We start from the raw sequence: 19,401 nt of genomic DNA, 5'->3' as shown, positions 1-19,401 counted from the left end.
GATGCTGTGTTATTCTCATCGTCTGCAGCTGCAACATCAAAGTGACGGCAGAATGAATGAATGTGTGATATCAGTGTGATTGTGCAGAACGACTTCAGCTCCTTTTGGCCTCTTTGACGCTCACACTTTGACCTGGAGTTAAATTCTTGTCTGAGGCCTTTAAATATATGTTTAATAATAATAAAATAATATAAATATAAAACAAAATAAAAGTTAATTAATAATTAAATAATAATTAATAGAGGAATTCACATTATTTTCATAACAAATTAAATAATTCTCAGTGCAATACCAGAAATGACCACCAGGAGGAAACTGAACAGAAACACACCAGTGAAGATTCGGCCTCAGGTGTTTGAGGGGAGGAGCTTAACTTCAAACACAAAAGGTCCAATTAAAGAAATAAAAATAAATCCAGTTTATTAATAAGAGAAGGGGGCGTGTCCAGCCAATCAGAGCGCCTGTCCCATAATAACCCAAACACAGTAAGGGAACTATTTTCCTATAAAGGCCGGTGTAGGTATTTTATTTTATAATATTATGATTTTTAAATGCAGCATTTTTGTGCTATAGAAATAAACTGGACCTATTTCGATATTTAAATGTTTTAATGTGTTTATGTGAATTAATGCTGAAGCTTAAAGTCTGCTCAGGTTTAAATCCAGTGCGCATGACAGTGAAAGGCCTTTGGGAAGCTGTACAATTTATTTTTATTTTTATTATGAAATATTAAAAATGGTTTTATTTAGCTCTTGTTCATCTCGGTGGATAAAGAGCGCGTGAATAATTTTCGCTTTATTGGGAGGAAAAAGGCCTTTCAGACGTTTCAGATTTCCTCCTTTCAAACGTCTCAAAGGGATAAAAAAAATCATGCCACGGAATCATAAAAGAAGGATAAATAATATTAATGAGGGAGGAGAGGAGGAGGAGAGGAGGAGGGGCTTTCTCTCTCTCTTTTCTTTTTTCTCTCCGGACGCGTAAAAACGAGCAGGAAGCGCCGCGCGCACAGAGGACGGAGAGCCGCGCGGAGGGAGCAGCTTCACACTAAAAGAGCAGAAGAAGAAGAAGAAGAAGAAGAGAAAAGAGGAGGAGGAGAAGAAGCGGGGAAGCAGGCGGAGGACTCTGCTGGATGTAGCTGTTTGCGGCTGTTTTGCGGGGAATGTGCGGCTCCTCCGCAGCTGCTCTCCAACTTTGCGAGTCTCTGCTCTCATGCCGAGAGGCGGACGCAGAGGATGGGAGTTACCTGGTCCTCCAGATGCCTCGCGCTCTTCCTGGCTCTGCACATAGGTGAGCGCAGAAAGTCACGCTTTGCGGGTTTTTCTCTGTAATTGCACCAAATTCCAGGATGAAAGCTGCGCTTTTAAACGTGTTTGCAGATGATGAGGAGCTTGTTTCACATTTGTTATCATGAAAGAATTTTTCTTCTTCTTTTGTGACCTTTAAAGTGTTTCTGTCGCCGCTTTTCAGTCACTTCTCATTTTTATTTCATCGCCTGCAGAAATTAAAGAAAAACGCGAGTTTCGGGTGAAATGTTCTGCTTCTTTGAGTTGTTCTGAGTCTGCGCAGAGCCGAGGCCGTCCGTGGGGCAGATGGAGTGTTTTTTCTGAATCGTGTCGGTGCTGCTGTCCGGACTTTTCTTGTCCTAATGAAGCCGCGGAGACATGTGAGCGGCGGTGGGCTCCACTTCACATTCGGCGCGTGCGCGTGTGCGTGCATGTGTGCGCTAACAAGGGGAATGCCCCCCTCCCTCCGCCTCCTCCCCCTCCCCTCCTCGGTGTCCCACGCTGGACGCGTTTTTATTTGATTTGAATCATTTTTAATTCAAAATGTGAGAAAAATAAGAACATGTTTTCTTTTATTTCGCTCTGATTTTTACGGCCCTTCGTGATTTTTAGTTTTGAGTGTTGAAGCTTCACAAAGGAGAGAAAGGCCTGAAAAAAACATCACAGAAATGTCGAAGCGGATCCGCAGTGCGCGTGAAACCCGGAGGATGGAGACGGCACGAGCCCGCGTTTAACCCCTGCAGCTGCAAAAAATAAAATAAAATTAAATTAAATTAAAATGAATAAAATATAATATAATACAATAAAATGAGCCGATACATTTCTTGTGGGCAGCCGGGCTCGTGCACGCAGGAACAGCACGTTTGATTTCAGCTTTCACGTTTAAAATAAATCAGGTGTTTCCGCGGGATCCGTCTAATAACTGGAAGGAACGAAATTAAAAATTTCCACGAGCAGAAACGCGGAGATGATTTCTGTTTTTCTGCTGTTGCATAACGACGCTGTGGAGGATGGCTCAGTGTGTGTGTGTGTGTGTGTGTGTGTGTGCAGAGGGATGCTGAATTATTCAGGACGCAGAGTCCTCGGTGCTGATGTTAGTCGGAGCTCCGAGCGGGAGGTGAAGGTTTCAGATGAGGAATCAAGAGAAAATCCACGCGCGCGCTTTCACGTCCTTCACGCACAGCGGTGACCATCAGAACCGAGCGAGGCCAAAATGCGTGGAATGATTCCACGCAGGTGATTTTTCCCTGCAGGGAAACGTCTCCTCCTCCTTCTTCTTTCACTCACAGAGAATCTGATCTTCGTCCCGTTTTCATGTTTCCGCCGTGAATCTTTCGGCGTCTCCGAAATGCTGCAGTCTGATTGGTCCGAGGTTTGGCGCGCCGCTGCAGCACAATCCTCAAAATCATTTGAACAATAAATTTATGACATGCACATCGAAAACACGGCTCATGTTCACGTGTTTGGCTGTTTTTGAAACTCACACGTGGGCATCAAATTCAGAGTAACGATCAGAATCTAAACTGTGGAGATTTTGTGGATTTTTAGGGTTAAAATTTCCGGTTTTGGCGCATTTTTACGCACGAAAATGGCCTCGTGTGTAAAGGAGGTGGGTGTGTCCGCCGCGTGAAGCTACAGCACGCTGCTTTTGGCATGACACACTGCAGGCAACAGTGTGTGTGTGTGTGTGTGTGTGTGGACGTGGGGTGAATGAGTGCACGCGTGCTTGATGGGAGGCGTGAACGAAAAAGAGGGAAATAATTAATGTGCACGACAGCGGGTTCCATCAAACAGGAGTAATAAAAAGTAAATAATTATAATAAAATAAAATAATAAAGAAAAATGAAATAAAAATAATAAATAAATAAAGATCATGTGGGGGGGGACGCATTCTTTTTTTAAATGGATCAGAAATAAAAGCATCTTTGGAGATGAGAAAACAGAAATTACACGCGACAAAAACGAGTCACAGCGACTGAAATGTTAAGAAAGAGAAAGAAAACGGGGAAGAAATCGAAAAAATATATAAAGAATAAAACAAACGCACGCAGCGGGTTTTTTAAAGGCGCAAACCAGAAATAAAAACGCAACTTTTGCGCAAGAAAAATGCTGCAAAAAGCCCCAAATTTACCCCCAAACTGTCGCAAAGCTCCGTTTGGATTTCTTTGATTCTTTATTAAAAATAAATTCCCGATAAAAACGTTAAAAAACTCGAATTTGAGCTTTTGTGAAACCGAGACTGGGGAGGGCGCGTTTTTATTTTTTTATACATTTAGTGTTTTTTGGAGCTGCATGTTGCAGCCATATCATGCAGCCTATTAGAGATGATGTAATGCTCCAACATACAGCGGGAGAGAGACAATGGAGAGAATGAGGGAGGAGGAGGGGGAGGAGGGGGAGGAGGTGCGCTTTCATTCATTTATTCATTCAGATTAAATTTCGGGAGCAACAGGAAGCAGAAACGTGAAACCTGCAGTGACAAAAATCACGTTAAGTTCAAAATGTTTCCTGAAAATCGCTGAAGATTAAATATGAGGCAGAATTTAAAAGTGCGAGCGGGGAATAAAAACGCGGATTTAGATTTGATTCAAATTAAAGATTCAAAAAAGAAAAAACAGGAATTCGATCTAAAGTCCAAAAATCAACTTCGAGCTGCAGAAATGCACAAAAACCAGAATCAGGATCATCAAAGAAATGCTGTCACGTGCGGCATCCTGACAGGAAGTGGGACAGAGAGGAAGGAATGGGGTTCTTTTAACGATGCCTCACGCGCATCCTCACGCGCATCCTCACGCGCTCGTGTTTCGTCCTCAAACTCTTTTAACCTAAACACGGATCTTATTGAATCTGCGACCTCCAATAAAGAAAAATCAGCTTTAAAAAAATAAAAAGTGATATTTTTGTTTTATTGTTGAAAAACAAAAAAGATTTTTCCTTCATCTGACAAACAGCTGCTTGACTCCTTTTTCTACTGGATCACGTGGTCTGTGGTGCCTCTGCTGGTCATATAAACAAGTAATGATTTAATGCTGTTCACTCTTTAAACACAACTACACAATGTTACTGCAGAATATTACATTTTATAAGAAAATGTGTCACTGGAGGATAAATAAATAACATTTCGTATTATTTTAAATGAAAAGCTTATTCTATGGAGATTTCTGTGACATTTTCATTTAATTTAAATAAATAAAAAGAAATCAAGAGATATTATGGGGACACATGGGAATATTAAATACATAAACATGTTATAATTTTAAAAATATAAAAACCTTAAAGTAAATCCTCCTAAAGCTGATTACAAAAAGTCAAAAATTCAAAAGATTCTGAAATAAATCCCAGAAAATAAATAAATAAAAGAAATCAATAAAAATTCCAGATGAACAGAGACGAGATGAATCACACTGAATACAAATATGTGCAGTTTGCTGAATTAATCTGTTGGATTAAAAAAAGATCATCTTAATATTTTGGGGTTATTTTAAAACTAAACACAAAATGTTGTTTAATGAATGAATAAAACAAATTAATTAATTTTTATTCTGAAAACATTTAAAACCTTTTAAATAAAAATGATTTTTAAATATTTCAGGTCAAACTGTCAGCACGTTACAATAATAGTAATTTAAATAAGGTTCATCATTAATGTTAATCTGTGTCAATGTCATCAGATTCGATTAAAATAAAAGACATAATAAAATCACAGGTTCACTATCAGCTGATGTGCGACATTCAAACCCTGCTCGTTAAACGTAGCTCTGTGCAGATTTAATGAATCAGAAATTTGAAGACGCAGAAACATGGAAACAATCACAAGTTTCATTTTTCAGAGGCAGATGTGGTTTCTATCCTAGCACGCCTTCACTGCCACACACGTCACAGGATTTATTTTCTCAGACTAATGGAACGAAAACGTTTGATCTTATTATCTTATCACTCGGTTTGCCAATGAGGACATATGTGACGAGCTAACACCCAAGCTCTCTAATTATGAAGTAATCAGCTGGAGACGTTTGAAGGCCGACAGAGACTGAAATGAGCACAAAGACAAAGTTTGATCGATGGCTGAGCAGAGATCTGAGGTCAGGCTGTAGTTAGTGTAGCTTAGCATGAAGCCTGGAGGATCAGCGAGCCTGGCTTTCACCAAACTCCAGAAATGCATCTTCCAGTTCGCGCCTCCAAATCTTCTCTCTGGTTGCACAAAGTAAAATTTTGTTCTCAGGCAGCGTCGAGTGAAACGTGCTCGCTGTCTGGTTTTTATTCAGATTACAGAAAGTTCACAAAAGCAGGAAGTGCAGTTTGTGTTTGTGACCACAAGGAGGCGTCAGGAACACAAACGTTGTTATTTAAACAGAAACCGACAAACACTTTGGTATTTAGGCCAAAAACCTTTAAATGAAGATCTTTGTTAAATTGTTCTTTTATTTTGAAAAACCGCCTGTTTAACCATATGTTTATCCACCTGATTAACATTTTTCATGCTTTAAACTTTCACTCAACATTCATGTCCCAGTGTATATGTATATATATGTTTGTATGTTTTATGTAAATATAAAACAAATGAAAGGATTTTAATTATGCAATAACATAAATACAGACTGCTGGTATATTTTGTCCGTGTTGGTAACAGGAAACAAGCTTTTATCTCCAGGTTTTGGTCTCCATCGTCTCCTCAGGGAACACATCTGCCTCTGAAAGCTGCATTATTGAAGCACTATTATGCTAACAGGAAGGGAACAGAGGGCTTTTAAAGGCTTTTACTCTGAAAATAATGATAGAAGAGTGAACCAGGCCACTAGAAAGGTCTTTCCTGTTGTTGGTCCTCCATAAAGAGGATCCTGTAGTGACCCTAGCTCATCGTGGATTTGTGTGGAAACGGGTAAAGTAGATCCTACGTGGGTGATCAGTCTCCCCCCTCGTCCTCTAACAGCCGCGTCTCGTCCTACACGTCACGCCGTGTTAGCCCACGGTTTGGGTTTGATGGAGTGGAACCGGAGAGCAGCACCCAAACCAATCAATCAGCCCGATCCCCTGCTTAACGAACCACACGCACGCAGTCACAGAGGTCGTGTAAAGGGGTGTGTGTTAGTGTGTGTGACTGCATGGGTTTAGGAGGCGTGTCACATTTGGCAGCTTCATAGAGGTGTCTCCCTGTCATGTATGTTAGTTTGCACTGATGTGTTTTTAATGAGCAGAAGGAATAAAATCATAAAATCAGCACAAACTGGAGCTGCGTGATCGTAACACTGAACTAAGACCTCTGTAAGACTCAAGCTCCACATTATAACAGCTTTAAATCTGTTAGCTCTCCCTGATACACCTGTGAGAACATTTGTAGATTCCACTTGTGTAAAATAATATTAGAAATTTTTCACTCTCAGCTGATCTGATAACTCGTGCACTGTGCGGTCATGTCTTCATCTGTTTGTCTTCTATGATCTCCTCTTTACAAACACGCTGCTCTTTGACAAACATCCTTAAAACCGACGGAGTTTGTCTGAAACGATGTTCGGCTCGCTCTGTTTGCCGATGACTCCGTGTTTTATACGTGATTTGATTTCTGCTCAGTCTGCTGCAGAACAAAGCTGGGAGGGAGACCGTTTGTTAACATCTGGACTCGTTCCTTTGATAAAAGAACAGTTTCTGTGTGAATGTTTTTGCACTGAAATAATAGTTTCTGGTACACAGAGTTGACCCAGTGTATTTAAAACTACATATAGACTGAAATGTGCAAATGAAAGATGCCAACAGAAAAGTCTTTCAGGTATTTTTGTCCACCACAGAGGACATCATGAGCAGGCGAAGTCTCAAACTAACCATAAACCAAATTAAATGAGTACAAATGTGGAGTTTCACTGTGAAAGTTGAAAAAAGGTTTAAATTGGGACAAAAAAGATATTTAAGGTTTAAAACAAGATGCAACAGATCTAGAACCAGCACATGTCCTGTAAGCTCACACAGAAACAGTTTGCTTTAATGTAAACGTCTCCATTGTTTCTCACCACTCTTCATCCTCCTCTTCCTCCCCCTGCAGTCTCCGTGTTGCAGACGGTGCTGGTCAGTGCTGGTCAATGTGACTCGGTGTTCAAGGGTTTCTCAGACTGTCTCATTCAGCTGGGAGACAACATGGCCAACTATCCCCAGGACCTGGACGACAGGCAGAACCTGCACCAGATCTGCACGTACGTTTACCACAAACACACACAAACACACACATACACACCATCACATCAGCGGGGGCGGGGCTTATAGCATTGATACAATTTATTTAAAAAAGTAAAAAATTCTAAGCAGTTTTCTTACAACTGTTGAAGGTATTTGTTTTTTTCCGTCTGGATCTTTGTTCCAATAAACTAGTTTGTTTAATTAAATATATTCAAATATGCCATTTAAAGTCCAATAATGCGTAATCGCATAGTAACAATAATTATAGTGCTAAGCTAGGCTACTTCATCTTTAGGTAAAGGACATCAATCCACGTCTAACAAACCTCTCTGGTCCAAATTATTTAACCCCGTTAATCTATAAAGTGAAAAATATTAAGCTGATGTAAAAGTAAAATCAGTGTCTATAAACAGTAATGAGTCCATAAGAGGTCATAATAAGACGAGAGGTCATTTCATAGTCTGCTATCAGACTCATAGGTTTGAATGGAGAGAAAACACTGCATTCACATAAAACAGGAAATGCTGTTTGAGCGATCCTCACTGCAGTTATCGATTTTATTGTTTCCATCCTTTTCAAAACTACATTTCCATGTGACAGTAATGAGTCAGAGTACAGAGATCTGCTCTCATGTGCTGACAAACTGGAGCTTAGCTGCAGTGGTTTGGTTTTACGGAGCCGTGTGAACTGGTCTGTCTCAAATGCTGAGCCCCATCTGTGACGCCGTGAAGAGTCTGCCACTCTGATCTCACAGAAACCAGTAAGAGTGATTTAACCGCTAACCCTGAGGGGGGAACGGGTGTAGTCAGTGGGGGAGTGTGCATATGTGCAGCCCAGATGACCCCCACCACCCACCATCTTCCCTTTAATCCACCATCCATCCCACCACCCAAACCGGGTGGGCACCAGATGGCACGCTGCAGCAAGGAGCCCCCACCCCTCCCCGCACACACATGACTTTTTAATTCAGTGACAGCTCCATCACAGCGGTGTTGAGGCGTGGCAGGAGGTGCGCGTTAATACGCCTCCTCACACACACACACACACACACACACACACACACACACACACACACACACTCACACACACACACACACACACACACACACACACACACACACACACACACACTCACACACACACACACACACACACACACACACACACACACACACACACTCACACATACACACACTCACACATACACACACACACACACACACACACACAGAGGCGTTAATTGCTCAGAGATGTAGCATCGACACGGCTCAGTTCAAGAGGTCAACATCAATAATAGCAGATTGGAAGATTGGATTAGATATGCTGTGTGTGTGTGTGTGTGTGTGTGTGTGTGTGTGTGCTGAAGCACGCGTTGCCACATTAACTTGGAGGGGGATGGAAAAAAAACTGATGGGACAGATGAGAGAGAAGGACAAAGAAATAAAGAAGAAAGATAAACAAGCAGAGAGGAAGAGGAGGAGAAATCAGGCCAAGTGAGCATAGGAGGGAAAAACATGAGTATTAATATTTTATCAAACCAAGAGAGTGAAGAGGGGAAGCAGAGGAGGAGGGGCTGTAGTAAAGGAAAGAAACAGGGACGAGGGAAGGAGGGAAGGAAACAGCTGATGAGCAAAGTCATTACCTGCGACGCCTTCCACATATTTTATTCTGTGAACCTTCAATGCATGATTTTAGTCTCCAAGTTTTAGACTGTAAAAGTTCTACATTCATAACATGAAATAAATGGCTGTAGATTCCCACAGTGTGGCCTTCAGCTGGATCACAACATGTGTGATAATAAATTCTTATGATTTAAAAACAGCTTCTAAACTTATATGATAAGGTTTCAGGATGAGATGCAAATCTTTATAATCTTAAAAAGATTTCTTTGGACTGAATCCAGAAACAAATATATTCGTACTGAAGAGTCTTTTTCACTCTGGTTTAGTTCAACATTTTCATGAAATACTTAAAAAAACTGAACTAATGAACAACCAACAATAAAAATGACTTTTTTTTTTTTTTACCATTTTTCAGCTTTTGATGCTGAACGTGTCTCACATCTCATCAATGAATACTTTGTTTACTGCATTATTATCAGTATTACCCAGTATCGTTACTACAGGTGGACGAGGAGGCGCCCAGTCTAACAGCATCACGTGTAGTTGATCTTTCCTATAGAACAATACATCGTCTATAAACACGCATGTTTTATATACAAACATTCATTTGCAAAGTGCCACATGAAATAAAATCGGATAAAAGTGGAACTTATGTGTTTGTACAGCAGGAGCAGAAAACCTACAAACTAACGCAGGACTTTAACACTTTAAGTAAACATGTAGTTCCTGGACCGTCACGAGTCTTTAGTGTTGAATTAAGTGGATTGAATTTAGTTTGCAGGAGGCATGAACAGCTAACACTGTAAGGACACGGTGTGCAGGCAGTTTCCACCCACGTCACTGTGGCCACGCCTCTTTCAAACAGATAATTAGTGGATTCATGGAGAATAAAAATATGCGGCTGCAGATTTGGGAACATTAAAAACAAAAAATAAATTGTGACCAGTTGGAAGAAACAAAGCTTTAGTTGTATGTGGACTAAAAACATTAGAATCAGTAAAGTGCTGATTGTGTAGCAGCTTCTATTGTAAATGCTCAGTAGGCGTGCTCCTGTGTGGTAGCCGCTAAAGGCAGCCAGTATTTTGCCTTCAATATTGAATTGTTTTTGCTGGGTAATGATGGAGACGGCGGCGCTGTAATGGGCGCAGGCTGCAGCTCTCGAGCTTCAGCTTTGTTTTACTGGAATATAAAAACTAGATGAAGTTCACCGGCTGGATCTTCATAAGCTTTTTCCTCTCTGTGTGTTCAGTGCTGCCAGATTCTGGGATGGCTTCCACTCTTGGCTCTGCTCCTCAGTGTAGCTGATGCAGTCAGTTTAAAAACCAGCCTCCCACTGCAGTCAAAAGCTTGTGGCGTTAATGCTTGCTGTGTTTTCTCCTGCCAGTTACTGGGATAACTTCCACTCCTGTGCCACGACGGCGCTGGCGGACTGCCAGGAGGGAGCGACGGACCTCTGGGATAAACTGAAAAAGGAGTCCCGAAACCTGAATTTCCGCGGGAGTTTGTTTGAACTCTGTGGCGGCGGCAACGGAGCCCCCAGATCTGCCAACGCCAGGGGCCTCGCCTTGGTCCTAACCACACTGCCCACCATACTGACTTGGCTGGCGTTTTAACAGAAATGAGGAAAAACATGGAAACACAAAGCGAAAAGAAGTAAAAAAAGAAAAAAAGGAAAAATCCAACTGAAAAAAGAAAATAGGAAAAGAGTGATAGCTGCTCTTCAAAAATACTTCAAAGTTTGAATTCATCACAAGAAAATACACCCCGAATGGATTTTTACTGCTAGGTCACCGTACGGCGGCCCGGGTTGCCTTCCTGGGACATCTGCAGGCCGCCGTCCTCCCGGAGCGTTCATCCAATCACACGCAGACGCGACCCAGAGGCCGATAACATGAAATATTCAACACGCCGTTGAAACGATGACAATGATGAAAATGTGATGGATTCCCGTCCGCCTACAACCGTGGAATTACACAGTATTAAAGTCAACCATGAATTATTGATGTTTAGTAGGCTCGGCCTAGACAGCGCTGTGTGACTGCAGGGTGCTGACACTGTATCAGGCTATATATTAGAGTCCCCATATAGCCCATGGTACATATTCATGTGTAACGTGAGGCCACAAAATCAATAAGACGAGCCAAGGCCTCGAGCCGATTCAGACCTGACGCCTCATTTTCACCACGGACAGATTCTCCTTTTTCTTTTTCTTTTTTTATTACGCCAAGTAGACTCAGTGGTATATTTGATGGACTGAATGCTTCGTGTAATATTTGTACTCGTATTGGCTGTTTGTTGTTTTCAGGCCACGGTCACACCAGCGCTAAATGCAGTCGTAATAACTGGCAGCAAAGACAGCCTACCAAAATTACACATTGACTTTTACAGGCAGAAAAACTGCAATGACACTACTGACCTTTGACCCCTACAGCATGGCTCTCAATCAACAGTATTCTTACATTCATAGTGTTGTACTTGTGGAACTGGCCGGGTTGCTGCCATGCCACGTTTCTGGTGTGACCGTAGGCTTGTTTTTCTTGACCAAACTCTGAGGTGCAGAGATGTGGTGGAGTATCAAGCCTGCTTGTCCTTAAAGAACAGTTTATACTGTTGTTAACGTGCATGATATTAGTTCAGAGACTCTCAAAACATTTCAGGAAATGGGCACAAAAACATTAAATGTTTTATAAGACGTTGTCAGGTTCAAGTTAGTTTTTGCTTCTGTTGGAAGGACACTTGTATTATCTCGATGTTTCATTTCTGTATTATTAGAATTGTTCATTTTGTTACTGCTTTTTGTTGGTAATATAAACTCAACACTTCCTGTAAGAGTTTCAAATTAAAAGCCCTTAAGAAACGATCACAACAAAGAACAACAAAAAGTGAAAATGGCACAGTTACATTTAAGCAACAGCTGATGACAGGTGACTATATATTGTGAATACTAAGGACATACAGCTGACTTTTAACCAAGTATTGCATTATTAATGTTATGGACAGCATTAATTTTAAACTCTTTTATTTACAAGTGCATAAAGCACTCAAAAAGCTGAAATTCAAAGTAATAAGCCCTCCTGGGCACCAGCACATAGTGCCAGGTAGTTACTATGCAACATACTAGATGTTTTAATTTTAGCTTTTTAAAAAAAGAAATAAAAGATTAATTGCCATTATTTAGACATTTGTTTATTTATATGCTGGCATTTATTGTGCAACCACTTAAAATCTGTCCATGGTCAGAAAACAATAGTCAAGAAGCAAGCTAATGTTAGCCAGCTAGCTGTAACTTGGCACCTCTGTTTAAAGTTTTCGTAACGTAAACGTATAAAATAATGAACACATGATGAGCTAACAAACTTTGTAATCGAGATCAACCCTACGAGTTTTGATGTGACCACTAGAGTACTTTACTATGTTGGTTAGCTAACAAGCCAGCATTAGCTAACATTAGCCAGAGGTAAGCTAGCTTGATGGGACTATTTGGATTCCCACAAATAAAGAAATTTCCTAAACTGAATCTAACTCACTGTTTTGGCCCCACTAGATTAAACTGGCTTTATTCTCGCTAATGTTTGCTAACTTGTTTGTAATCATGTAAAGGTACTTTACTTACAGGTTGTATTTGGAGACAGACTTTATTTATTTATATCAACTGTGCTTCCTGCGATGATCAGAGAGCTACCGTTTAATTAAAAACTACAAATTTCTGTTTGAGAATAAGCTAGCTGTAACCATATTGTGTCCACACCTCCAAATCTAGCATGACTCAGTGAAGCAGGCTATGCCCAAAGTGAATCAACGTGTAATAACTTAGCAGTATGGCAGTAGTTCAGCTAAGACATGACATTTAAAGAAATTAGAGTAGCTAGCAGGTTGGAGGCTAAAGCAGATAGTATTTGTGTTAGCAAGTAAATTGGATTGCCATGGGTTAGTAACTAAAACATATTACATCAGGTTAGCTAACAGTTTGTATTTGCAGCTAAACCAAACACTGTTTAGCTTTAGCTTCTCCTTCATGAATTACCCTTCAGGTAGAACATTTCCTCACAGAGTTGATGATGAATGTCTTAAATCACTGTAGCCAAAACCTTTCTGGTTTATAGCTCGAGAAAGTTGTTAAGATGTGCTCATTTCCTGAAATCCCACGAGACCAAGGACTCCGACTGATGGAAACTTGTTTTGGATGTGAAAGTAGCAACACATTGAAATTAACTTTAGTTCCTGTTGGTGGGTGACATCCGCCATCTTTCATATCAGCACAACCACGTGTTAGAAACGAATGACTTTGAGAGCTAAACGGTTACTGCGAGGAGAAGCTGAGAGCAATACGAAGACGCGACTTCATGGCCAGTGTAGCTGAAAAAAAAAAGAAAACACGAAAAAAGGATGATTAAAAAAATCAAACCGTGGCTGAAGAGTGATATGACTGTTGCCATTAAGCACATCCCCCCTTTTCATACCAGTGATCCATACTAGACGACCTTAGCGGTGATATATTTTAGGTCTGTATGTTAGATTAAAAGCAGAGTCCCAACAGTATAGTAGCATCATGAACTACATAAATACAGTAAATGAATTTGAGGAAGGAGTTTATTTCTTTGCCGAGGCACCGACAATGTTTCCACTGCCTTCTGATGAAAAGATGTGTACTTCTGTTTGTTTGTTTGTTGGTTTGTCTCTTTGTTTGTTTATGGGGATGTTGCAAAAAGAGTTTAAAAAAATATCTTACGAAAATCATCTAAGAAGAGAAAATGTATATGAAAAAGGATTTTAAGAAAATAAAAACTCTATTATAGATAATATATCCCAGACTTTACAGATTATAGGCCTACTGAGATATTAAAAGATGAATAAATAAATAAAAGATTGCTAAAATGATGAAGAGTATTAAATAAAACGACAACTGTTTGAAAACGATTGTGTGCTGTGGTTTTAATCTGGTTTGCTGAGTTTGAGACGATGGAGCCGGGTTTGGAGTGTTTTCATTATTAATGAAGGAGAGTCCCTGAGCTGCCACATGTCTCAGCTCTCAGTTTATATTGACTGAGACAAAGAGGTTCAGGAGGAAGAGGAAGGGGGGAGGAGGAAGAAGGTTGACTACGTATCCTGCTGAAGAAGTCATTTGGATAATTCATGCTGGCAAAACCCTCAAACCGACCTGGATTTGATTTGATATGGACCGTTAAGTCTTTAAAATATCTGATGAACATCACAGGATGAAATAAATCTGGTTTTCATGTGTCAGGTGGACAAATTAAGGAAATATTCTTATTAATTACCTTTTGTTTAACTGTTATTTTTAGCAGCATTCAGCATAAGACCTTCAGATCTTCTGATGCTTTAATGACAGAACAATCAGCAAAATATTCTTGCTGATGAATGACAACATCATCAACCTTTTTCCATCTGGGAATAAATATCAATAGTTGCCCGGTGGATGGACTGAATTTATTTACTGATTGGAAGCAGTTGCAGTGACCAACTGGTCATCTAAAAGTTGAGCAATAAATGTAACCAATAGGCGACCACGTTCGATTGCACAGGCCGTCTGGTGGGAGGCAACCTGTCTCCAAACAATCAGTGAACTCTGACTGCTGGCAGTGACTTTTAGATTGCAAACAGTTGCTGACTAATTTCCAAACAGATTGCCAACATGTTGCAATCAGTCTGAGTCTGAGCTGATGAGCGCGACTCCTGCGACGTGTTTCATGTGGTTGTATTCTGGTTATATTTCTGTATAAAAGCAGGATTGTTGCCACATGTGTAAGTTAGCAATTAAACTGTCGCAGACATGATCCACATCTTTGAAGAAACCATTTCAAAGGCAACAGAATCACATGTTCATTACATACAGGTGCAATAATGTAGGTCATGTCTCCCACCACTCTTTCCCCTCGTGTGTCTGCAGCTTCAGGATTTGGACCCTTTCAGCAACAGTTTTGGGCCAATTCTGCCTAATTTTACAAGCTGCTACGTGATGCATTTAAACAAAACTGTGGTTTGTTGTTCAAATGAAAGGAGACACGAGCTCCATTAAAATGTAAAAATAGAAATATTAACGTTTTTGAATGTACGTATGAATATGGGATATTATACATGAAAATGTTCTTGTTTATGAGTGCGCAAAAAGTCAAATTCAACAATAGAATTAACTTTCTTCAGATGTCTGTTACTTTACTCCAGCATAGCAAAGAAATATTAAAAACTACAACACTAATAAGCTTCAAAATTTACAGATTTTTATCTCGGAGGCAAAACTACACAAAAAAGTTTTTCTTAGATTTGAACTAAGTATAGACTCTGACATTTGCAAATGGTGGAAAAAGGTAAAAATGAAATAAAAATAATTAGGTTTAAATAAACAGATGGACAAATCTGGGACTGAAAGATGAATCCAGTTTATAGGAACCAAAAGCTGCAGTTCCTCTAATGTCCAGCAGAAGCTCCAGCAGCGACTCCCACGTTCAAATGTCCTGCTCGATCACCCAGCCCAACAAACGACACCAAACCAGACTCAGTATCAGAATAAGCTGTTTGACAAGTTCTTCATGGCTGCAACCCACAAATGCATCAGTCATTACTAAACTGACCACAGCAGAGACGGTAGGTCATTGGCTGGAAATGAAGGTCGCAGGAGTGGTGGGAGCACACCTGGGCAGGTCTTTTGCACGGCGACAGCGCTAACCGCTGCACCACCGCACCGCCCACAGTCTGGAAACCAGTTTCAGGTTTTCCAGCCACTTCACTGACCCAGCGTTCGCTCATGAACACTAAAAACCAGAAATCCCAACATCACAAACTGAGATCAGGATGAAACCAAATATGTGGACTAACAGAGGCTGTTGGGACAAAAAGGCCGATGCTACACTGATGTCAGGGTTTAACTTGAATGACGTGTCGGGACCTGTAGTCATGAATGATGCTGTTATCGTGTTTTTACTTGTTGCAGGTTATTTTCCTGCAGGTTTCCTGTGTGTCTGTAATGTGGGTGCCCGTGTCAGACGTGAGGACGTTTTCCTGTCAGCTGCACCACAGCTGTTCAAATTCTTTAAGGTTTAATGAAGCTCGTGAGATTCTGATCCGAGCTGCAGTACGCGTGCTGCGGGCTCCCGCGGGGATGCGCATGCACGCCGTGTTTCTGCATTAATATGGATGTGATGGGGAGGGAAGCGAGGATCGGGCAGATCCTCACAGAACATGGAGGAAAGGTCCTCCACTTCCACTCAGCGATATTTTAACTCCTCCTCACGGAGAAGCTCCAAACACCTGCAGACCTGCTCAGGAAAAAGAGGAGATGTTTCATCAGGATTTCATGTTAAATCCAATATTTTCCTTCTTCTACAAGAAAACAATAAAAGGAGTCCAATATAAAAAAAAACAGGATCAGTTTTTAAAGGCTCCAAATATTCAAGTCCTCTCATGTTAATTTAAATATCTAAAAAAGACAAATGTGTTCATCTCCAGATGTTACAACACAAAGAGAAGCTCACCTGTGTTTAATATTAAAAAACCTGAAACCAGACAAGCAGCGAAACGAGACAAGAAAAAAATCCTGGAAATAAAACCCTGAGCTGCAGTAATTGCCTGTAGGAAACAAGAGCAGGCGAGCTGCTCATTAAACATGTATGGAGGGAAGCCTGCAGGATGGAGGGAGTCCCGCGGGATCCAGAGGCTTCTAATAGTCTGACCCCGTTTTTTTCAGCCTGCATCTTTTCTGAAATAACACCGTGAACAGGAGCTCACACCGACTCGGCCTCGTTTGTGTTTGCAACACAAGTGTGATATAATATGATAGAAGACAGGCTGGACTCACACGTCAGGTGGTCTGCTTCAGAGTCGGGGGGGGGGGGGACACAAAAGGAAACAAAATAACCATTAAACAAACACCAAATAATAAAATATGTGCAAGAAAAAAAAAACATAAAGTCACAAAAATGAGAAACAAAATGGCCTTAAAATAACAAAAAGGTCAAATTTCCCCAAAGAATGAAAAATGATATAAAACAAAAACAAAATGAGACGCACAAAGGTCCAGAACATGACACAAAAGCAGAGACACACAATCACCCAAAACAGAGCAAGTGCAAAGAAAAGTACCAGAGAAAGAAACAAAAAATGAACACAAAAGGTTTCTGCAAATTTTTGAAACTGACACAAAATGAAAAAACAAAAAATGACAATAAATTTAACAGAGAGAGAAACAAAACCACCAAAATTACTAAACAAATATGAATATAAAAAATACAAAAACCTAAAAAAAGACACAAAATCACACAAATTCACCAAAACTGACCAAAAACCTCCACAAGACACAAAATAACCAGAAAGTGAACAAAATGACAAAGAAGACAAAATCAGAGAAAAGAAACACACAGACACACACACACACACACAGACACACAGACACACGCACAGACACACGCACACACACACACACACACACACACACAGACACACACACACACACAGACACACACACACACACAGACAGACACGCACACACACACACACACAGACACACGCACACACAGACACACACAGACACAGACACAGACACACACACACACACACACACACACACAGAGACAGACAGACACACACACAGACACAGACACAGACACACACACACACACACACACACAGACACACACACACAGACAGACACACACACACAGACACACACACACACACAGACACACACACACACAGACACACACACACACACACAGACACACACACACACACACACACACACAGACACACACACAGACACACACACACACACACACACACACACACACACACACACAGACACTCTAAAAAATGTCAATAAATTTAAAAAATGATCAAAATGAAACAAAATGACCAAAAACAGAAAAACTGAAGCAGAAAGATGAGAAAGTGGCCCAAACACAGAGTGAGCAGAGAAAAGCAGAGGTGGCAGACAGATGTGCACGCTGACAACAAAGAGACGTGTGAAATGTAAAAACTCAAAGTCAGACACAGAATCAAGAGCAGGATGTAATAAAGCTGAGACGAGCCAGCTGCGCAGGCTGCTGCTGAACTGTGCGTGTGTGACAGGCCCCAGAGAGGCCACGCCCACAGCGGTCTCATTCACACGTGTGACGAGGCTGCGGTCACGTCCTCTGAACATCGCCCACACAGATCCTCCTTTCACAGACGATGGCTTCAGCTTCAGGATGTTGGAGCTCAAAACTATGAGGAGAATGCTCTTTGTGTGAAAATAACTATTAGCACAGAGGGGGCGGGTCCTGAAACCTCCGCTGGAAACAGGAACCCGGCGTTCCCTCCTGAGTTCCCTCCTGAGGTCACGCCTGAGGTCACGCCTGAGGTCACGTCTGAGGCAGGGAGCTCCTGAAAGGTGAGAGCAGGGATCACGTTCATTCATTCAGAAGTGCTGATTTTAGACTAATTCTACATTTATACACAGAAAGCGATGATGCTGTGCACCTACAGTCACAAACATGCAGTTTGGAAACGCCTCTGGACCGCGTGTGGAACATCTTTAACGACATCATGTGACCAATAACACGGCTGCTGTGAGGTCACTGCACCAGCAGCCCGTCAGAGAGGTGTGGTGAATTCAAACACACCTGCAGGTAGAACAGGACTGCAGTGCAGCATTACTCAGACCTAGAATAACATCTTTAGTACCAGGGGCACGATGTGAGCGGCCCGACGGCGGCGATGGGCTCAGGATGGCGGTCTGCGGAGACTCTCTCTGAGACGTTGTAAAAACAGACATTTAATCTGTGAAATTCAAAGCAGGCCGGCAGCTCGGCCTCTGTGAAGCCGGAGGACCAAAATAACCTCCTCGCTCTTCTTTGGGATTTCAGCTGGTGGTGTAAATGGGGCGGATATCGGCCCGGTCCCCCCGGAGCAGCACACCGACTCCAGAAGACTATTATGTGGGAATCAGCGGGGACCTGAATTGAGGTTGTGAGCCGTGGCTGTTGGGCAGAAAAGGCCAACCGACGTAAACGTGTCCGGCTGCTCGTCACAGCGGACGAGGCTAAAACTGAGTTTGCTGATGTTTAAATGGGTCGCCGGCTTTTACTTTGGCCACACTTCATCCCGAGAACGAGCTGCAGAAGTGGATTAGTGGGTTGGTGGAGAGTTTCTGACAGCAGAGAGTCACACGAACTGTTCACGCCGACTTTTAGGAACAAAACAAGTTCTCGGGTCAGCTTGATGAAGCCTTTAAGTTTGGAATCACAGTTTTCCATGTGCATGTTCCAAAGAGATCAAAACCAAAGCGACTGCTGATGGACGAACCCTGGATCAACACCGGGGGCATGTTAAGGCTTTAA

The 19,401-nt window shown here is 41.5% G+C and overlaps 1 protein-coding gene across 1 annotated transcript; it reads left to right on the top strand.

The window, feature by feature from the left end:
• Nucleotides 1-1,006: 1,006 nt before the first annotated feature.
• On the top strand, nucleotides 1,007-13,949 carry nrn1a (neuritin 1a). Its single transcript, XM_063483356.1, has 3 exons — nucleotides 1,007-1,287; nucleotides 7,318-7,465; nucleotides 10,455-13,949. The coding sequence occupies exons 1-3, from the start codon at nucleotides 1,233-1,235 to the stop codon at nucleotides 10,681-10,683; spliced, it is 432 nt and encodes a 143-aa protein (XP_063339426.1). The 5' UTR covers nucleotides 1,007-1,232; the 3' UTR covers nucleotides 10,684-13,949.
• The last annotated feature ends 5,452 nt before the right edge of the window (nucleotides 13,950-19,401 follow it).

This window comes from Pelmatolapia mariae, linkage group LG9 (assembly GCF_036321145.2).
Source record: "Pelmatolapia mariae isolate MD_Pm_ZW linkage group LG9, Pm_UMD_F_2, whole genome shotgun sequence".
Lineage (NCBI taxonomy): Eukaryota > Metazoa > Chordata > Actinopteri > Cichliformes > Cichlidae > Pelmatolapia > Pelmatolapia mariae.
This window is presented reverse-complemented; position numbering and strand designations above follow the sequence as displayed.